The sequence below is a fragment of the Tasmannia lanceolata genome, unplaced genomic scaffold (genome assembly GCF_043159265.1).
Source record: "Tasmannia lanceolata isolate RefF3 unplaced genomic scaffold, GAP_Taslan_0.1 ptg000002l, whole genome shotgun sequence".
NCBI classification, from domain to species: Eukaryota; Viridiplantae; Streptophyta; class Magnoliopsida; order Canellales; family Winteraceae; genus Tasmannia; species Tasmannia lanceolata.
Window position 1 is genome coordinate 30,055,902 of NW_027518679.1, and position 16,159 is coordinate 30,072,060.

The following is a 16,159-nucleotide window of genomic DNA, read 5'->3' on the forward strand; positions in this document are numbered from 1 at the left end:
CCTGAGCCAATTCGACCCTACTTGGAAAATTGGATTAGATGGGTTGGACTAGGGTTGAGGGATGTAAAGGTCGGTTGGATTAGGGTTGACCCTCCTCGACTCGATGCATTGGGTTGGATCGAGTTAGGGTTTGGGGTAATGCCACCTCAGGTTGGGCTAAGGTTGGACTCAACCAGACGCGACCCACTCTGAGTTGCACCATTAGGCAAAAAGAAGGAAACAACCAATAAAATTGGACAGATTACCGGACCCAACAAGGAAGAATGACTAATTTTCGTTTGTGTGGGTCTCTTCCGAGACATCCTATAAAATTGGAATGATACAAAGAAGATTAGTATGACCCTGCCTAAGGATGACATGCCACAAATCGAGAAACGGTCCAACAGGAGATAAGACCCCATGGCATCAGTCCCTTCAATGTTCTTTCCAAAGGGATCTCCGCTCTTTGACCAGATCGCACTGATCTCAGCGAGATGAATCTAAGACCATACATCCCAACGGCGCCATTGCTGCTACCGTTGGGAAAACCCATCTCTTGTCTGCAGTCACTGAGTTCAAGTTTGCGTGTTTTATCTTCAGATATGCTACAATGTGTGAAGATCAATTTGCATAGCATTTAGGGTTTCTTTCTTACCTGATCTATGAAACAGCTGGAAGTCTATATACAGGAAAACAGGACAAAGTTTATACTAACAATCTATGAAAAGTAGAAACAAATCAATTTACTGACAAGATTGGATCTCATCAATTTCATAAATGAACAGAGTTTCCACATGACTATAGTCTATTGTTACCGTGGCATATAGGTGAACCTAGGAAACCAACAATGCACCAAAAGGTAAAAGAGCTGAACCGAGAATGACAGAAATGAAGGCATTCCCCACCATAACAAAATTGGGCCACTGACCTCTAATTCTTTCAGTTCAACAGACGACTGCATATGATGGGATGCTACTAATGATGGCTTTCAACGCCACCTCCACTTTCCTCTTTGCCCTTCCGTAAAGCTGCTCTTATTTGACGCAGCTCCTCTTTATAAATTCGGTTCCTCCGCTGGAACTGCAATGAGAGTCCACATCCCCCTTAGTCATTTTTTAGGAATCAAAACCAGGTAGAAACTTCTCCTCCACTAGTTGTGATGATATGTGTCTTTATTTTCACAGAACTTTCCAATGTCATTGAATTTATTTATTTTTTTCATGCAAGATATATGTTTACAAGTGCCATTTAACAATCTTATGCATACAGACCCTTTTCTTTTGGTGGGATGTACAGATGGACCCTCTGTTTTAGGAAGAAGGTAAATGTATTCCGCAAATATGACAGTATAATAATAACAGTACAAAGAAACAGAAATAACAGTTAAAAAAGAAGAAGGACGAGTTGTCCTGGCCAAAGAACAGGAAAAACTTTACACAATAGGGTAACTATCTCTGGTAATTAGGTTGTAGTTTGTACAGACAGACTTGTAAATAAGCAACTTGAAACATGGGCAGCACAATGCACTCTACTATAGAACCAATAGGTGCAAAACCTGCAAGGTTAAACTTGTTTTTCTCTCCAATTTGAAGTTGCATTGCTGAACTTTGGGTGTATGTGAAAGCCCTAACATTAGGTGATGAACACCACGAAAAACAGATAAATAGTGAACGATTGATGTTTATCCATGAGTAAAAGGACAATTAGAACTAAAAGGTCAAGTGTATGCGACAGCCCTAACATAAGGTGATGAACACCATGAAAAACAGATAAATCCTAAACAAATGATGTTTACCCATGAGTAAAAGGACAGTTAGAACTAAAGGTCGTTTCTAATTACTAATTAGTATTATTTATACAAGTTATCCCAAACCATAAAAAAGGTCAAAATGTCATGTCTAATGCTCAGCGGCAGGATGGGTCGTATGAAACCCTTGAGTTCATAATAAAAATGATAGCCCATGGTCAGTCCACCCAAAATCTCAACCTCTTAGGAAGCTTATCTTAGAAAGTAAGAGAGGGTGTGCTGTTAGAAAAAGGCTACCTGTTAGTAACAATGAGCTTTCAAACTGATATCGGATGTCCTATTTCCAAATGGACAATATTTCAAAATGTGTGTGTATATTTCTGTTTCCTTTTATGAAAACACACATAGAAATACAATACGAATTCAACTCTATTACGGCCATAGTTGTCAGCCCGTGACTCGACTCGTGACTCGATTTCTTAATTTTATGACTCGTGACTCGACTCGACTCGTGACTCGTAAGAGTTTTTGAAAAGAGTAGAAATGTAGTTGAAAAAAATATCATTATATCTCAAAAGATGAAACATTTTTTTTAAAAAAAAAACCCAATTGCACATAGATAAAGCATTAAGCCAAAAATATCCATCCATCCATCCATAATATATACTAAGCACGTAACTTTCCAAATGTCATTCGCCAATATTTTCCCTTACATCATGTTTTGATCTTTTGATGGGGTGTGGTGGAGCCCATATTCCAGACCTACGAATAGCATGGGTAGGGTCCACTATTTTACCCTTGATTCGATGAGCCCATCAACTCTATCCAAACCCATGCATACACCGTAAGACCAACTTTTTTTTTTGAATGGCTCATGCTATGATGGGGTGGGGTCCAATATTTAATGACCATGCCTAGGATTGGTGGGGCCCACTGTCTCTACCCAAACCAATGCAAAAAGTGGGGCTCACCATTTTACCCCTAATGTTATTGACAAGGTGGTGTCCACCGTCCCTACCCAAACCTATGCATTTGAATATTGGAGCCCGTCATTTTACATCTCATGTTTTGATGGCATGGGGCCCACCATTTTACTAGTAAATAACTACATGCTTGTAACTTACAAAAATAATTAAGTTTTAAGTTCCTACTTCCAAGTTTTCCACTATTAAAGCAAGAAAGCCCGGGCCCAACGACTTGATTCGACTCGTAAGTCATAGTTTTTTTACTGGACTAGGAGCGACTCGTAAGAGTTACCAGATGACTCGTAAGAGTTTTCAACAGAGGCGAATCGCACGGGCGACTCGACTCGACTCGAGAGTTGACTCGTACGACTCGTAAGAGTTTGACAACAATGATTACGGCATCATAGGAACTCTTGCAACCTTGTTTTTTTTCGCAGTCTTTCTTTGCAAAATCCAGTCCTATTGTAAGAGGTGCCTCAAATCATTGCACCCAGTGAGATCCTCGTAGATGCTTCTCGCCCATTTTACGTCCACTACTCTGATAACTAGGGCTCCATCCTTGTTTCTTAGCCATTAGCTGGAGATAACTACGGCACATGAACTAATGCCATGGCCATGCCCCTTCTTGCATAGAACAAGTGTGGATTTTTAAATGATTTCCTCCTCAAGCCCGTCGAAAGTTTCGCGGATTACACCAACTAGGTACGATGTAATTTCTTACTTTTCTCTTGGCTGCTCAACTCTCTCAACTCTCTTGGCTGCTCAACTCTCTTGGAGTAAAACCTGTGAGTATGAGAATCATTTGGAGGGGATACACTATGGAATAAAACTGTGCATGAAGTATCCACCCGAAGTTACGCAAGAATGTTTAAATACTTTAAAAAATTATGAGTGATAAGGAAAGAAGAATGACATTCTTGCAACATTGGAATGGGCTTTGGGGTGAAGATAGCCTAAGGAACGAGGGGACTCCGACTAACGGGACTCCAGTTAGTGGGGGTTCTTCTCAGACACATAGGCCAAGGGTCGCATTGATCCTTTGTCACTATAGTGGCTAAACAAACTACCATAAACTCCTGGTGGAGGAAGGAACAAAGGGTGCAAGCGTGCAAGAAGATAGGGAGAGTTCTTTTTGGAAGTGACCTCTCTTTCAATAATGTGAATAGCCCATATTTTGCGGCTTATGGTTGAGGAAATGGTGGCATATAGGTCTGGCCTAAATCTCCCTACCATGCGTGAGATGAGGACATGGATCCTCAAGAAAGAAGTTAAAAATATTAGTGGCATGATGGAAGACTACAAGAAGGCATGGGCAAAGTATGGGTGAAGTCTCATGTAAGGTGGATGGACCCCTGTCTCTGTAATTTTGAGATTATGCTCCTCTTCTTTCATGCCCCTCAATAAGAGCCCTAGGGATGTGATACCCTTCATTTTATTCATAAAAAGGATTAATGGCATCGCCTTCTGGCAAAAAGCCACTTGAATGCTCTTCTTCATGTTCACATAAGTCGCCCTCATAAACATCCTTGGCTTGTAACAGTTGATTGGTTTCCTAGCACACGACCATCGTTAGGTTGATCCTTGAACCTCCTGCGATAGGGCAGCCACTTGCTGGGCAAGATCTAAAAAATATCATCCCTATGACATTGGAGAAAGGCAAGCCTCCTTTAGAACCCTCAGAACTTTTAAGGACTCATGCTCAACCTCCTAGAAAAACCTCTCTAATGAAAGGACTCGGTGGTTTTGAGCTAGACGTATGAACATATATGTGACCACGCGCGTGAGCCAATGCTTTTGGATTAGCAAGCCTTTTGAATAGTTTTGGGAAATTATCATCAAGAGCACGTCTGCACACCTTCTCTCCAATCAAAATAAGATGCTTTATCACCATCTACTTCAATCCTACGCCCTTTTCAAGATGAGGAAACTCCTCATTCATGTTGTTTGACATGGACCAACCAATCAAATTCCGCCGCTGATGTGAATTATGCAATCATATTTCACTTTTTATGTTTCCACCACAACCATCAATGATGTATGAAAACCCACAACCACAATTTTGTTATTAAAATATGAATATCCCACACCAAGGCCACCATCCCTTTTAGATGCATACATCATTGACCAATTAAGCAGGTGGGTTTTCTTCTATTGTGAGTACCATTATAGACAATTTTTGTCTTTTTAGATGTTGTCTAGTTATCAGCCACCACTATCAAAATTATAAAATTATAATCAATAGGTTCAACCAAAGTGACCTGCCAGAGCCACAAACCAAAGACCCTTCATTTCATGTCACTATATGAAGTTCTAAAAGCAATATGCCAGAGCCACAAACCAAAGACCCTTCATTTCATGTCACTATATGAAGTTCTAAAAGCAATATGCCATAGCCACAAACCAAAGACCCTTCATTTCATGTCACTATATGAAGTTCTAAAAGCAATAGGCCAGAGCCACAAACCAAAGACCCTTCATTTCACTTCACATTACCATGGATTTTTTTTTTTTTTGAGAGGTCATTACCATGGAAATGCACTCAACCATCTTTAAAAAAGTAGAATATTTTTTAAAGGCATTAAAAATAGTAATGGCTATAAAAATAGAAGATATGCTTGGTCTTTCGTCTTTAATCTCTGGTTGCAACAATTGCATTTCTATTAGGAGAAACATCTTTCCATTAAAGAATGCTGAGAGCTTCTACTCCATCAACTATGCAATAGATGCCAAATTCCTTCTTATTCATAGCAATTGGAATGCAATCTTCTTCTTTTTTTGAAGTGTAAAACATGAAAGAATATTAGTAAAAAGGTAGACAAAAATATAAAATAAAAACACTATGAAGATTGGGCTCAGATTGCTTCATTTTACTGGGTCTCCAAGCTGTGGGTTGAAGGCGATCTCTAAACTCTATTCAGTGGCTCCATAGCGACATTGTATCCCTTGAAGATTCAGACAATTTCTTCAGATTGTGTAAGCACGTGGTTTTTTTTAAAACCACTTTTCTTTTTTTTTTCAAAACAAAGCCCAAAATACTTGTTTTGTCTCTGGATTCCATTAAAATCGATTTTCATAAGAGCATATAATACACATCTTTGGCAGCCTCTTGTAAAAAATGTCCCTGTTATTAAATAGAGCTTTCCCGCATTCAAGCTATCTGATGCTTTTGATAATACGAACTCCTTCATAGAACAACAAACCATCTAATTAAATTTATATCTAGTGCTATATGACAGTTAATTGTTCATGGTTCCTTTACAGATCCTACCATAGAAAGTGTTGATCCTTATCTCTCTAATATCACTATTGATGTTTTAATACCATTTAATCATTCATTCAATCTCACATTGGCTGACAAAAATACGCGCAGTCAAATTTAGATTTTTAAAACTATCTACCGTTGTTAAATTCAAAATTTCAAATTAAGTTCAAAAGTTTGAACCTTATATCTTTATTTGTTTTCAGATTTATTTTTTACAATTGGGGTGAGATGAAGTGGAGCACTCCCAAAAAAAAAAATCCTATTTTTTTAATGGCTTAGTGGTTGGGTCTGTGGAAATTTTTTTCTTCCCACAATTTAGAAAGAAATACTCTGATTATGGTTCTAAACAAAAATTGATTAAGGTTAGTTCAAATTTTCTTTTTTCGTGTGTTAAAAAAAAAAGTAGAAATTTAAGAAATATTTAAGAAATTTAAGAAATTCATTCAATGAGATCTCCCAAATCTTGTATAGTTCATCCGATTAAAGCAAATCAAACACTTCGAAATACCTAGGTCTAAATTTAGGGTTTCAAAATGATAGGATACGTCTCTCTCCATACACACAACAGGAACAGTTGGTCCCACCAACTGAAACCGTTGGTGGAATGGTGGGCCTATCTTTGAACAACGTAGGCCCCGCCCATACCACACCATAGAATAATCCAAACCGTCCATTTGATGGGCCATAAACGTAAATAAGTTGCGTCCCAAAATATTATTTCCATAGGCTGATCCTAGCCTTCCGATCTAAATAGAAACTACATCTTATGCAACCTCTATAGATTGTAGGGTTGTGATCATCCTACGGAAATGATTTTTGGGGCACAACCTATTTACATTGTGGCCCATCAAATGGACTGCTCGGATCTTGTTGAACTTGGGTCGGGTTGGAGAAAAGGGTTCCTCGGGTCGGGTCGAACCTTGTCGGGTTAGAAAATAGGGTTTCTTGAGTCGGGTCGGGTTGGCCTCAACCCGACCAGACCCGAGTTGCACCCCTAGGTGAAATTGAGTTGACTTGGGGGAGTCACGCGGACGTGGCGGTTAGTCATTGATGCCTCAAACTTCATTTAGGTTCTGCCAAGAAAAACTAAACAATCGATCTCACGAGGCTCTACAAGATCAACGGCCTTGATCTCAGATACAGTGCTAGTTGGTCCTTGATACCATAGAAACAATTTATCTCGAATATTTGGCAATTAACTTTGAGAAAAATGATTGATCATGTTAGTTTCATTGGCTTTGAAACCAAACGCGAAAAAAAAAAAAAAAAAGAAAAAAAAAAGACCACTTATCAAAAGCCATGGAGGTTCCTAGTGCTTCGAGAATGTAATATCGTTCTGCCGCCTTCTGACCCTTTCCTCACCTCACGCTTGATGGCGATGGGACCGAAACTCGCTTCCTTTGGCCATGGATTATCAAATATCAACCGAAACTAGGAGATCTTTAGAGTGAATGGACTTGAGCAGAGAGACCAAATAAGATGTATATAGATGAACTCTAAGGGTGTGGACGAGACTCCTCATCACACCTATCTCCTCCTCCATTATCTTTCTTCAATCACTTGTGATTCCTTCTTTCTTTTTGGTGTTTTTAGTTTTAATCAAATACGTGGCCGTTTGGATACAGGGATTTTAGAATCTTGGATTTCCTCCGAATCGTAGTAGGAAAGGAGAGAACGAGACCATCCGTCGTTTTATATTTTCTCACCCTCCTTTCCATTACATCCTGAGATTTCTAAAACCTAGATTTCTTACTTAAAATCCAAGATTACCCTCCTTTCCATCATATCTTGAGATTTCTAAAACCTAGATATTTTACTTAAAATCCAAGATTCTAAAGAGAAGTGAAGCAGTCGGTCTCCTTCTTCTCCTGTCTCCCAACTGGGATTTTGGGGAAAAATCCAAGATTCTAAAATCCACTTATCCAAACGCCCCTTGTATTCCTGTGATTCCTAATTTCAAAGGCCTTATGATCCTGTCCGTTGATCTTAGACAATGCCACCTAAGGCTGAGACGTATCCTATCATTCCCCGTGGATGGTAAAAAGACTCGTCTCCTAAAGTAAAGTAAAGAATCTCGTGGTGGCCCACAAGAATGCCACGTGTCAATACTGCCAGACATGCAGCTGTGATTCCAAAAAAGAGGTTTGACTTTCCTTGTGGTTATCCAAAAAAGAAAAAAAATGGATATTATCAGAAAGTCAAAAAAAAAAAGCTTATCCGGGCCCACCAACATGATTCAAAATGATCTAGACCCTTCATTTAAACCCCATCTCTACAATAGTAATCACGTTTCTACTAATCATGATTACAACAAGTCTCCTTCTGGAACTGCACTACTGTGAAACTTCCTGATCAAAATTTCTATTCCTTATTTACCCCTTTCTCTCAGACATAGAGAGAGAGAGAGAGAGAAATAATGGTGAAATTTCTGCAATAATGACACACAAAAACCTAAATTCACGTCATGCCCTAGAATCATGCACCTTCAAGCTCCACACCTGGAACCCTTTCCAACTCCAAACCCTAACAAAAACCCTAGAATCATCTGATCCATTCCATCTCCAAACCCTAACAAAAACCCTAAAATCATCCTCTGTGTTCCCCTCCAAAAAACCCTGCCTCTCCGATCGCGCCACCGCTCCTCCAATCATTGAAAATCTCGACATTTCAAAGCTAACCCTATTCGAAGATGAAACCCTAACAAAAACCCTAACCCTAGAACCTAGAAAGAAGAGTGGGACCCTACGGTGGATTGCCCGGAAGAGGCGCCGACATGGGTCCCGGTCAGTATCCGGCCGGAGTAGCGATAAGAGTGCGGCGACTCGCCGGTGCTCCGTCGCTGGAGCTTCGGCCGCTTATGCGACTTGTTCGGATTTTCCGGTCGCGGCGGGGACGGATTCGAGTGGGGAGTTGTTTGTGAATGGGGATTTGAATTGGGCGTCGGATGTGAGTGAGGCGAAGAATAGTAGGAAGGATGGGAAGGATGTGGGAGGAGTTGAGAGGGAGAATTTGTGGCAAGGTGGGGGTTTGGATTCGCAGGGGAATGAGTCTGGGTATGGGAGCGAGCCGGGGTATCGTGGGGATGTGGAATTTGGGTATGGGGATGAGTTTGATGAGGAGGAAGATGATGGGAGAGTGTTGTTTTGGGGTGATAGGTTTGGAGGTTTGTGATTTTGCTTCTCTTCTTAATTGATTGGTTTAGATTAATTGATAATGAATGGGTTTGTTTATATTAATTTGTTGGGTTGAAAAATTGGGTTTCTATTTTTGTTCTTTTATGGTCGAATTGTTCGCCATCTTGTTTGGATTGAGTTAATTTTAATGAATAATTGGTTGATTTTTTGTAATAACTTATAATTTTGTTGGAGCAAAGTTGATTAATTCACTAGTGGCATTGTCCTAGACTTGTCTTGATGTTTGGAGGTATGTTCTTTTGATTCTCTTGTATGATTGATTCATTTTAATTGATTGCTTATGGGTTCTTTATATCATCTTGTCGGATTGATAAATTAGGTTCTATATTAGTCCTTTAGTCCGATTGTTCGGCTTGAGTTTTTTTTGTTTCTTTCTTTCTTTTCTTTGGTGACCAAGAATTTATTTAGGAGCCCGATCCGACACCTTAAATTTTATTAACATGATAAAAGAGTACAAAGAGGTCATAACATACCACTTTACCTCCAGATCCACGAAACTAATACAATGAAAATTACATGCTAGAATGAAACTTATATTGCTACTAATGCTTGGAATGCCCAAGGAGTCACATCTCCACTACCAGAACACCCTATTATTCTTCCTCTCACGTGCAAAATTAGCAAGATGATCCGTTACCTGGTTTCCTTTTTCTAAATGATGCGACAAATTAGGCTTCAAGTGATGGAGAAGGGGGTCAAGTTCCTGCCAATAGTACTTTATAGACAGGGGTCCCTTGTTAGTGGAAATCATATCAATATAGACCTTACTATCAGATTCCACCCATACATTCGAGAAACCAAAGGCTTTATAATATGTAAGGCTATCATGATTTGGATTGAATGAATTTTAATGAATACTCGATTGGTATTTTGTTACGGCAAATATTGTTTTTTTCCCTTTATGGTAATGGCAAACCGAATGAAATTGAGTTCTACTCTTTAGCTGCTTTGAGATTTTGACTAAGCTGCAGGAAGCATGGAGTCTTTCAAAATCATAGTCTCAGTTGGAAGTTTTTTTTATATAGAAAAATATCAAACAATTCTAGGACATTGACTGTATTTGTTTATTTGATGAGAGGTCATAATGATTTAATAAGAAAATCATTCATATCGCAAGTACGTGTGCTTTGTCATTGGATCACCTCATGCTTTATTGTCCCTTTGCATATGGAGTATGAGGAGCTATCTGGGGTCCTTTTGGAGATAATAGCAAGATCTTTCGAAAGTTAGTGCCATATGCGGTGGCATGACATTTGTGGGAGGAAAAAGAATTCTAGAATCTTCGGAGGAAAAAGCTAATATGGTGGGTTATTGATTATGAAGACAAAGATCGACACAATAAGGTTGGCTGCCAAGAATATGGAGCTAAAAGGCCTATCAATTGATTATATCTGAAGAAACTAAAGGTTGATTGGCCTAGATGGCAACCACCACTACTTGACTGTATCAAGATAAATTTTGATGGCAGCTTGAGAGGGTGCCCTGTATCGACATGTGTGAGCGTGTATTTAGGAACTCATTGCCAAGTGATTAAAGTGTATTATGGCCCGATCGATCAGGCCAATTTGAATGAAGTGGGGATTATATTGATTCTTGTCGGACTTCATATATTCGAGGAAAGAATACATGAAAGTGTATTTTGGTCTGATCGATAAGGCCAATTTGAATGAATTGGGTTTAGATAGATTCTTGTCAGCTTTCATATATTCGAGGAAAGCATACATGATTCTTTTTCTGCCCGATGCCACGTCGCCGGTAGTGAAGAATGAAATGGTCGGCGATGCTATGATTGGGCGAAAATTGAGACTTCTTTTTTGTTGTTTTGCATTCTGATAGGAATCTGTGGATCTTACACCATTTTTCTGTGTATCCACAGAGCCGATTCTTGCGATTACATTTGTTTTCTTCTTCCTTTATTTAAAGCAAACTTTGTAAAAAAATATATTTGAGGAAAGAATACATGAAAGTGTATTATGGCCCGATCAATGAGGTCAATTTGAATGAAGTGGGTATTAGATAGATTCTTATCGGCTATGTTGCATCAGTACGGTCCTACGGATATGGGTGTCGGAATCCAACACAGGTATCGAGTGCCGGAATCCGACACAGGTATCAAGTGTCGGATTCGCCAAACCTCAAAAAGAAGGATTCACGGATTCACCAAAATATTTTAATCAATTCTCATGTTTTATTTTTTTACTTAATAATATGATTATATCAAGTATATATTGAAAATATCAATAGGTTAAATAGACATAATATTTTATTTCCATTTAAGAAACTTACTATTAGGATGGGTAACTCAAAACATGCAGTAATTGTAAATTTGTGGTAGTGGTATTCAGAAAGGAACAAATAAACGAGATCTAGAAGTGTCTCAAGGAATCCTGAAGTAGTACTAGAATCCGAGATGTGTCTGACACGGATTCTTCGTCTATTTAGAAGAATCTTACTATTAGGATGGGTAAAACTTACTATTAGGATGGGTAAAACTCAAAACATGCGGTAATTGTAAATTTGTGGTAGTGGTATTCAGAAAGGAACAAATAAACGAGATCTAGAAGTGTCTCAAGGAATCCTGAAGTACTAGAATCCGAGATGTGTCTGACACGGATTTTTCCTCCATTTAGAAGAATCCATGTATCTGGGCTTAACGGCCTTCATATATTCGAGGAAAGTTGATCCTAAATCTTATGGTGGAAAGAGGCCATTCAAAAAAAAAAAAAAACTTTTCATGTAAAGAGATTCTAGGAATAAGATCTATGGATCGTGAAACTACCGCCGGGCTCATGTAGACTAGGTTGATTATGATGGAGGTGCTTGGCATTTGCAGGGTCACCAGTCCTACCATTAAGCAGATGTTGTGGTTGTCTAATGAGATGGCAGACAAGTTGGAAGGGGTGGGGGGTGGGTGGGTAGCTTTTGGACCACAACGAGATGCTATATCTTCATGGCTTCCCAATCAGGCATCAGCAACATGATGTCCAGTTGAAGTGTAAAGCTTCCTTGGAGGAAGTCACAATGGCAGAGACTAATTTTTTTTTTAATATCATCTCTTTATATTTCTCATGTTGTACCCCTTGTTTTATTTTTTTGAGAATGGTAGCCAATTTATTGATATTGTATCCCTTGTTTTTCTGTTGATAAATCTATATTTTTACAGTTTTACTTCCCTACCGTTTCCAGTCAGTATATCATTGGCATACGTTTTCTTCTCTTTGGATTTTCTGTTGTCTTTTCATTTTCTCTCATTAAATTCTCTTCCTCTTACTCTTAGCTTTATGTGCAAGTCCGTACCTGATTCGCGCCGAGCTTTTGAATCCTACCATGCAGCCAGCCTGTGATCTTTTTGAATCCTACCATTGCCATAGCTCTTCATAGGTCATCTATTTGTTTTTTCATGTACCAGGAAAGGGATCTTTTTTCTCCTTTTCCATTTGCATTTGGTTTAGTCCAAAATCCTCCACATCTGCAACAATATGCATTGCCCCCACCGGTTCACCATCTCTATGTATTCATCAACATCAGAATTGCTTTTGGGGTACCCCAAATGAAAAAGGCTTCTTTACCTCATTCTTGTGCTTCAGAGACTCGAGTAGCAGCTCCGTTTTTTTATCTTTTTTTTTTAATATAAAAAAGATTTTTTAAAAAGAAACATCCTAAGAGGTGTATACTCCATTATGAGGTGATGAAGGGAGGATAGGAAGATGTTCTACTGGCGCTTTGTGTAGGGAGATGATGATGGTATGACATTTGTGCGATGCAATGTGTTGGGACCAAAGCAAAGCCAGAAGCCGTCTGATGCCATTATGGTGAGCAGTTCTAGCTTGCAATGGATCGGCTCTAACTTTCACTCTTCTCGCTGGGTTTTCAGATTTTTTTAAGGTACACTTTGGGTAGAAGATGATTATATGTGATCAGGTGGGCCATGTGTTGCATGTTAGGTTCTTGACGTCCCCCCTTAATTATTGCAGAAATCAATTGCCTTTATCTAAGGGTCAGTTTGGATGCACCAAAACATGGAAAAATCAAAGTAAAAGGACACATTTTCTGTTTTCTACCATTGTTTGGTTGCCATATACAATTCACATGGCAGTCCTTGTCGGTTGTAGATTTTCCAAATGCAAGCCGTTTTGTACTGTTTGACTTTCCTCCCAAATTAGTTTTTTTTTGTTCTTCAGTATATTTCAGTTATCCTTCAGACTAAAGTTCTCTCTAGCTCCTTTTTTCTGGAAACATTCAGTTGCACAGCAATTTCGAAAATGAGTAGATCCAGGACGTTCGTATAGAATGTCAAGATGCATTAAAAAATAGAGGGACTTCATGATAACCCTTGTGTGTAGGAGAGAATGTTGTACGAGATTTGATATTAGCTAATTATAATGATAAGCAATTATGTAGGTATTTAGAAAGGAGACATTTCCTAGGTCTTCTTGTGAGACAAAATTAAATGGATGGCTATTTGGTCTGTTATGGGGTGTTTAAAACAGAGTGAGTAATTAATTGTCACCCTTCACTTGTTTTCTTCAGCCCGGAAGTTAGATTTCATATTGTAATTCGAAAATTTGTTCAATGAGCTGTGTATTAAAGGTCCAACCGATATATGTTGGCACCGTCTTTATCCAAGCACACCTTGTCTCCAGATTTTTACTAGCTTCCCTGAGAAGGTTGAAGGAGTTTCTACCTTTGTGGTACACAATGAAGCACACAGATACGGGTACAGGTTGCGGGTACGACACGATACGGGTACGTGGATACATGATTTAAAAAAAAAAGAAGGATACGGGTACGTTGAATATAATATATTTTATATTTTATTATATATTTATAAAAATTAAAAAATTAAATATTTTGTTAAAGAATTCAAACAATTTAATTGGAGAACAATCAAATAACAATAACATCACCAAAATGTAATATTTTTTTTTTGAAATGGCAATACACCAAAATGTAGTATTACTTTACCAAAATCTAATATTACTTCTAAGTTAGGTATTTAATTAAGGGATATATATATATATATATATATATATATATATATATATATATATATATATATTCACCCCCCTTTTTGTTAATTGGGACAGCCCCTCTATTTTAAATTGGTAATTTTGGATTTAATTCGAACCGGGTGCGCACCCAAGCGCACCCGATACGTACCCAAACCCCCAAACTGGATTTTAGTTTTGTTTGATGTTTGGGTGCGTATCCAGTACGCACCGAAAGAGTACCCAAGAGCACCCGCACCCGATACGCACCCGACACGGGTGTGTGGGCCTCCGGAGAGTACCCGTGTGGTTGAATGCTTCACAAACTATGTGACAGTAAACTTTTACTTCCCAAGTTATTTTTCTCAATGTAATGTTTAATGTGATATTATCTCATCCAGATTTGTTTGGACAGCTTAGGGGGCAACATGATCTCATAGTGCAGGGCTAGGATGAGAACTGCTAGAATACATAGAAACATTCGTTTATGTGAATTTTTAGAAAAGCAGAACCTGCTTTCATACCTATTTTCTTTCTCAATGGTAGAGTGGTGGGGTCACCAGAGGCAGGTGGCAAATGATGGGCCATCACTTTCTATACTGATAAGGGCATTTAGGGTGGATAATCCAGTACTTTTTCCGAAAATCATTTGCCATAGCATCCCTTGGATGCATGTTCCTCCTCCACATCCCGTCAGTGAATCATGAGATATTTTTTCTTAATGTACTCATCCTTCAAGTTCTTTGGTGGTGTTTGGATATCCGAAGTCGATCATTCTGAACTTTAACAAATTTGTGCCAATTTTAATGCAGCCATCAATCATGAGGTTTTTTATTTTATTTTTAATATTCATCCTTCACAAACTCTGGTTGGTATATGTATTTCTGGGCCCTCTGATTCTTGAGCACCACACATTGTTTTCGGAAATGTCGATGCCACAGAACCTGATTTACATCATTATGCTTGCAAAATGGACAATATTAAACAGATTATAAGAGTTGGTAACTTGGGTCCATTCTTGATTTTCATTTTACTTGTATGATTTGTGTATGATGCATAACTTCTAGAAAATAAAGTTCCCTTGTTTCAGTGATGCGTGGTTAAACTAGTAAAAAACTTGTTTCATGTTTTAAACATCGCAAATGTTTCTTCTCTCCACCATTCTTTTTTGGGTTGGTTTAAATTTTTTTGCTCATGGTGCTTTTTTCTCCTTCAGGCACAGATCACATGGAGATTGTCAGTGAAAATTCATTTTCAGATCAAAAAACTCATCACAGATACAGACGCAAGAAGCACGACTGGCGAATGGTTCCCCCCCTTTAGGTAATGTTTTATTTGAATTACGTCCACTTTATGCTTAGCAAAGATTGATTCCTTGAGCAACGATCTATTCATACAGATTTCTTAAAAAGGTCTTCTATCTTTTTTTTTTGAACAGTGTCTTCTATCATAATGTTGCAGTTTGATCTTTACAGCTCTCATATCTCCTTGCATTCATCCATGGCTGGTTAGTGTTTACTGTAGCCTATTCTTAGAAAATGGCTAAGTTGGCCCCTTATTTGATTAGCTGAACAGGGCTGTGCTGTGGTCCCAAGCAGAAGAATGTGCAGTTATTGTAATTTTTGGCAGCTGATAGTTCCACCCCCATTGTTTTGTATCAGGCACCCCTCTGTTCATTCAATTTTCAGACTTCTCACTGGTTGAACCCCCTCAATGTGAAATTATAAAATTGTAATTGCTGACAAGAATTTCTTAGAAATATTCTAATGTATCCTTCAGAGACGAAGATTTCCATCAGCTAGTTGAAGATTTCACTGCATTTTGACTTACAATCATTCGCTGTTTATTAAAATTTGAGAATTGGGTGATTAAGGTGTGTTCTGGAAAATCGATTTTTCTTACTTCTGGGGGTTGAGGAATCGCTGAATTACGTTCGGAAACCACTGCAGAATTGTGGTCCCCATTTCTTAGGACCTGTTTGTTTTGGAGAAACAAGGCTTAAACGTTAATTTAAATCTAATAAT

At 38.5% G+C, this 16,159-nt stretch overlaps 1 protein-coding gene, 1 non-coding gene and 1 pseudogene across 8 annotated transcripts; all 3 read left to right on the plus strand.

Moving 5' to 3' along the window:
* Positions 1-286: 286 nt before the first annotated feature.
* Positions 287-389, plus strand: LOC143846227 (U6 spliceosomal RNA). Its single transcript, XR_013234707.1, has one exon. It is a non-coding gene; the product is annotated as a U6 spliceosomal RNA (small nuclear RNA).
* A 7,883-nt stretch (positions 390-8,272) lies between these two features.
* Positions 8,273-15,954, plus strand: LOC143860578 (uncharacterized). 7 transcript variants are annotated; one of them, XM_077371662.1, is made up of 4 exons: positions 8,273-9,116; positions 15,352-15,458; positions 15,597-15,642; positions 15,797-15,954. In XM_077371662.1, exons 1-2 carry the CDS (start codon positions 8,390-8,392, stop codon positions 15,456-15,458), a joined length of 834 nt encoding a protein of 277 aa, XP_077227777.1. In that variant the 5' UTR covers positions 8,273-8,389; the 3' UTR covers positions 15,597-15,642; positions 15,797-15,954. The 7 variants fall into 7 exon arrangements, 6 of the variants coding, with proteins under 6 accessions (XP_077227777.1, XP_077227850.1, XP_077227518.1 ...); XM_077371735.1 differs by having other exon boundaries at positions 15,611-15,642; XR_013239797.1 differs by having other exon boundaries at positions 8,274-9,116; positions 15,574-15,642.
* LOC143845848 (small nucleolar RNA snoR2/U65) lies at positions 10,883-11,046 on the plus strand (annotated as a pseudogene).
* Positions 15,955-16,159: the final 205 nt, after the last annotated feature.